The 5,965-nt window shown below is 45.7% G+C and overlaps 1 protein-coding gene across 1 annotated transcript in view; it reads left to right on the forward strand.

Moving 5' to 3' along the window:
- GGT7 (gamma-glutamyltransferase 7) overlaps nt 1-5,734 on the forward strand; it is a 37,471-nt gene extending 31,737 nt beyond the window's left edge. The window contains exons 13-16 of the mRNA XM_027867078.1: nt 1-57; nt 796-933; nt 2,449-2,548; nt 5,029-5,734. The exon at nt 1-57 is cut by the window's left edge and continues 1 nt beyond it. Of these exons, the coding sequence (XP_027722879.1) occupies nt 1-57; nt 796-933; nt 2,449-2,548; nt 5,029-5,192 (459 nt within the window). The 3' untranslated portion in view covers nt 5,193-5,734. The remainder of the gene's footprint in view (nt 58-795; nt 934-2,448; nt 2,549-5,028) is intronic.
- Nucleotides 5,735-5,965: the final 231 nt, after the last annotated feature.

The following is a 5,965-nucleotide window of genomic DNA, read 5'->3' on the forward strand; positions in this document are numbered from 1 at the left end:
CAGATGCTGGACTTCTCCTGGCCCAATAAAACTGCAAACCACTCAGCACCCAGCCTGGTACTTCCTAGGCTGGTCTAGTTGCCCTGCCCTCCTCTGCCCCTCCCTCCCTTCTTTTTCCCTTGCACTTTGGGATGATCCTCTAAACCACCCCAACCCCCACTCCCTACCTCCCTGTCAAACATTTTGTTCCTAAGTCTCAAGTCTTTCCCCCACTTTCCCCACATCCATTTTCTTCTTCCCTTCCATCTCCTCCCTTCCTCACCCCATATCCTTAAGTATGTTGCTCTGGTCCCTGTATTTGTTGAATGAATGAGCCAACTGTATGCCAAGTCCTGTCCCAGGTGCTATGGGCTCATCAAGGAACTTACGCTAGTTGGGGAGACATAGCACTTCATATGTGTGTAAACATAACTAACATGATTTATCCTAGACAAGAATTAAATCTGGGGAAGGAGAGACATCACTAGGGGTTGGATAGTCAAGAAAGGCTTCCTGAAGAGAGGGCCCTGTTTCTTGAGATGCTTCCTTCTGTTCCTTTGTCCCTTATGTTCTCTCTCTTCCCCCACACTGCCCCCCCCAGTTTCTTTTCTAATCCTTCTATCCCTAGCCTATTAGGGAGGGGACACTGCCCATTTCAAAGACACTAGACTGAGGCCCAGGGAGATAAGGTTACTGGCAAAGCAGGGCTTGAAGCTCCCTGCTCCAGATTTCTTTGAGCCTGGAAGAAGCTGGGGACAAAGGAAGTCAGTTCAGGTTCCCAACCCCTCATCCATGAGATCTATGTTACTATGACAGGAGAATGCCATTCATCCTGGGAAAAGACCACTGTCCTTCCTGCTGCCCACGGTGGTGAGGCCAGCTGAAGGACTTTGCGGGACTTACCTGGCACTGGGGGCCAATGGTGCTGCCCGAGGACTTAGCAGCCTCACCCAGGTGAGCCCTTCCCTTTGTCCCTTCTGACAGAGAAGCATGGGAGCTGAGCCCTTAGAGTCCTTGGCCCAGGGACCTTGTTATTCATGGGAAATGGGAGAGGGGAGGGGGCTACAGTTCCTCCCTCACCCCTTCTCAGGTCTACTCACAGTTTTTTTTTTTTAAAGAACTTTAAGGCTGTCTTGCTGTTTTCATAGGAAACATGAAAGGCAATGTAGTAGGGCAGCTAGGTAGTGTGGTGGATAGAGTGCCAGGCCTAGAGGCAGAAAGACCTGAGTTCAAATCCAGCCTCAGACATTTACTAGCTATGTGACCCTGGACAAGTCACTTAACCTCTGTTAGCCTTTGTTTTCCCCATCTGTAAAATGGGAATAATAATAGCACTTCCCTCTGGGGTTACTGTGAGGATCAAATGAAATAATGTTTGTAAAGTGCTTAGCACAGTGCCTGGCACATAGTAAATGCTACATAAATGTTAGCTATTACTACTACTACTACTACTACTACCACCACCACCACCACTAATGATCACCACTAATAATAATAGTATGGTACAAAAAAATAAATAGTATAGTACAAAGAGCAATGAAGAGGTAGTCAAGAAACCTAGAATCCAACTGTAGTTCTGACACTGGCTATGTAAGTGCAAATTATTTAGCTTCTCTGAGCCTCAGTTTCATCATCTATGAAAGAGGCAGATCAATACTTGCCCTGGTTTACCTTGCAGGGCTATTCTGTGTAAAGTGTCTTGTTATGTCTTAAAACGTGATGGAAATGTGAGCTATTATTATTAGACAGCGTAAAAAGCAGCATGCTATAATGAAAGGAACGTTGGACAGGGAGTCAGACCAGGGTTCTAGTTCAGATCTGCCACTAACTCTTTCTGTTGCTAGTAGACAAGTTACTTTCCTTCCTTGGGTTTCAGTTTTCCCTTTAGTCAAATCAGAATAATCTCTGGCTTTCCTGACTCCAACGGGCTGTTGTTAGTGTCTGAGGTAGTGGGTGAAGAAGTGTTTTGATAACTATTACTAATAACAGCATTTATATAGTGCTTTAAGGTTGGCAAAGTGCTATACAAATATTTCATTTTAAACTCACAGCCATCCTGGGAGGTAGGTGATATTATTATCCACATTTTACAGATGGAGAAACTGAGGCAAACAGAGGTTTAACAACAGGCTCTCTGGGAAGAAAAAACTGTGCCCATGACACTTTTAAATTTTATCTGCATTAACAACATTTTCTCCATTACTTTCTTAAGGCTAGACAATCAATAAAACAATAAATCAAGCTCTGATTTACAGCATTTGCCAATGTCTAAGGTGTGAACATTCACACTGAAAATTTAACCATTGGTATTTGTGAGCCAGTTCAAGCTGGTTCCAGCACACCCCTGTTACCGTACCACCTGGTGCCTAAAAGTATATGATGCTTTGCAGCTATAAGGGTTGATTTGCCTGGGGTCCTTGGGGATACTTCCTGGCTGTATGCACCTCTTACTTCTGTGGCATCCTACAGGTCCTGGTGAATGTGCTGACAATGAACAGAAATCTCAGTGACAGTCTGTCCCTAGGGCGCCTCCACCCTGAGCTCCAATCCAACATCCTCCAGGTGGACAGTGAGTACAGGGAGAAGGGCAGGCTGGTGGGGTTCCTGATTATGGAGCCTAGGTGGGCCACACCAACAGCAGGTACAACCCCCAAGTGCCTCCCGAGAAGGAGACTTTTAGCTTTCTCTTTCCTTCTGATGTGTCAGGTGACACACACAGACACACCGACCCACAGACCCACAGACGCACAGACACACCGACCCACAGACGCACAGACACACCCACCCACCACCCCCTACCTGGGAATTTATGGGAACATTGGAGGGATTATGTGACTCTTGTGTTTGTATCTCTACTCATTAACACTGTGCCTGGCACATTGTAAGTGCTTAATAAATGCTTATTAATTGACTCATTACTTAGTCATTCTCCTCCTGTCCTGGATGCTAAGTGAACTTTGCTGAGATAATAATCTTTTCATTATTTACTCAGAGCCTTTCTGAGGAAGAAAGCTATAGACTGGAGTTGCTATCAACATCATTATTTATTATTTAGGGGCATGATTTCTCTGAACACTCTTTAAAATTTTTGAATTGATATATTTTATTTTTGTTTTGTGTTCATTTCCAATTATATCCTTCCTCTCCCCTCCCCAGAGAGTTTGTAGCCAAGAATATGGGTACAGGTAGGGACTGAACCTGTAATTTCACTGGTATAGGGAACTCCCAGGTGAGAAAATTTTCTTCTCTGCTATTATTTGTCTTAGAGTTATCTAAGACACAGGTGTCAGACTGAGGACCAGTGGGCCACATGTAGCCCTCAACACTTCCAAGAGCACCGGAATTAGATCACAATGCCATTGGGAAATGTTTGACAAAATAAATAAATGCAATACAGCATAGATAACGTTAACATGTGGATTTCAAAGTCAATATGAGGGCAACAGATGGCCCAGTGGATAGGGTGTTAGACCTGGAGCCAGGAAGACTAATCTTCCTGAATTCAAACCCGGTGTCCAGCACTAGCTGTGTGACCCTGACAAGTCACTTTAACCGTTTGCCTCAGTTTCCTCATCTGTAAAACGAGCTGGACAAGGAAATGGCAAACTACTCCAGTATCTTTGCCAAAAAAAACCCAAATGGGGTTTGGACAAGACTTTTAAATGTCTTTTAAATTGCTGTTGTTTGAGGACACAAAAGATTAAAGGTCAAGTTCATCTACATATTAGTTAGAAGCTTAGAGTCTCCTCCACTCTGTTCTTTATGGGTGGTCTTTTTTTACTGAGACAGGCATTTCTTCCGTCTCCTCAGGGTTTAGAGCCCTCAAGGGCTGGGAAGGGGCGGAGGACTCACCTCTATAATCCAGTTGAGGTCTGGAGGTCCTCCAGGGCAGGTTCTCTGAAGAGCTTTAAGCTATGGCTGGACAGATGAAGGCAGCCAGTTTATGGCAGAGTTGCTGTTGGTAAAGTTTGTCTCAATCACCAAGAGCTACCTGTTTCTCTGCCCTTTTCCCACCTCAGTGGTGCCCCCTTCTCTCTCAACCTCCCTTCTGATCCCCAGTGCCCTGTTGCCTCCCACCTACCCAAAGACTGTTCTTGGAAAGTGCTTTGAGATTTAAGATAGTAGTAATAATTAATAATCATTAAGCTGTTTTTAGCCACTTCCCCCTTTCTGGGCCTTAGGTTCCCTACCTTTAAAATGAGGAAAATTGGATTAGACACTCCCCTCCTAATACTAATTTATCTATGACAGTAGTCATGTGACTTTAGGCCAATCCCTTCACCTCTCAAGACCTCATTCCATCCTCCTTATTTTCCCCTGGGCCTGGACTAATTCTATAGCATTCTAGTTCCCAGCCTCAAGCCATCTCTCTTCCAGTCTATCTTACAGCTGCCAAAGAAATATTCCCAAAACAACTCAATAAGTGATCATTGATCTGTAAAATGGGGAAACTGGACTAGTGCTAGTGACTAATAACTCCATAACAAACTAGTTGTGTGGCCTTGGGCAAGTCCCATAGTTAAGCTGTCTGGAGATTGTTCCAGGTGTTAAATGTGAGGATTAGAGTAGATGATCTCTACAATCCCTTCCTACTCTGACAATTTATAATTCTCCCAAAGGAATTTACTCTACCAATCTGATCTCTGGAGAATGCTGGGATTTGTCTCTATTAAAGGGTTTTGGGGGACTGGAAAGAAATTGGGGAAGTAATGGGGATTTCCTTGGGGTGCTGAAATTGTTTGTCTACAGGGGCAGCTAGGTGGTGAAGTGGATAGAGCACCAGCCCTGGATTCAGGAGGTCCTGAGTTCAAATCCAGCCTCAAATACATAACACTAGCTGTGTGACCCTGGGCAAGTCACTTAACCCCACTGCCTAGTCCAAAAAAAAAAAAAAGTTTGTCAACAACTGTCTAGTCCTGAAAAATAAATCCTCTTGGCCAGTACTTGTGGGTTTATATGAGCTTACTGAACCACCCAGAAGAGGGTTCTATACAGGAGAGATACTTAATCAATGTTTGAATTGATTTTGTTGCATGTGATTTCTTTCAGGTGAATTCACAGAGGAAGAGGTTGAGTTCTTGGAAGCTAGGGGCCATCGGGTTGAGAAGGTAGACGTTCTGTCCTGGGTCCATGGAGGTCGGAGAACCAACAATTTCATCATTGGGGTGAAGGACCCTCGAAGCCCTGATGGAGCGGGTGCCACCATCTTGTAGGGCTGGGTGGGTGGGGCAGGGGCAGGCGCTGCAGCACAAAATACCCCTTTGCATGTTCCAAGAGCCCCTTGGAGCCCTGCCTTCCCCTGGGCAAGGGAGGGAGGGGGGACAGGCACAGAGTGGGTCTGAAGACCAGAGGCTCCAAATTGGTGCCTTCGAGCTCTGCCCAGGGCCTGGGGACCAGAGGAGATTTAAAACTCAATTCCAGAATAACTGACAAATTCCACAGTGGATGGGAGTGGCCTGACACACCTCGGGCAAGAAGACCAGAAGAATGGTTCTGCCTCCTTCCAATACTTCCCACTCCTGAGAGGCTTAGGGAAATGCTTGCTTGAAAACAAAAAACAAAAAACCCACCCAGGTGGCCCTAACTATCCTTCCTTCCACCGGCCCTCAGCATCTTTCCCCTTCCCTCTCCTCAGTCTCATTTCTTAAATGACTTTTTTTTTTCTTTAAACTGACCATCCAGAAGCAAGGGGCCCTCTTTCTCCTTCTCTCTGTCCCAGAAGTAGTGAGGATCTGAGGGAGAGGTGCAGGGAGAAGGGGCCACATAAGGGGGGGGGGGGGGGGGGGGGGAACGGCGGGGGGGCTCCCCCTCCCCAAGAGGAATTAAAGAGAAAGTTGCTTAAGAAATCTTATCTCTGGCTTGGTCTGTTAGCTGGTCTCCAGGTCAAAGTTGGGACAGATGGCTGAATTTTTGGGAAAGAGAAGTCTCCTCACTTAGGCTTCTAATATGAGCACTTTAGGCTATCTGCAACCTTGGAGGCTGTTTA

This window comes from Vombatus ursinus, unplaced genomic scaffold (genome assembly GCF_900497805.2).
Source record: "Vombatus ursinus unplaced genomic scaffold, bare-nosed wombat genome assembly UNPS02014785.1, whole genome shotgun sequence".
NCBI lineage: Eukaryota > Metazoa > Chordata > Mammalia > Diprotodontia > Vombatidae > Vombatus > Vombatus ursinus.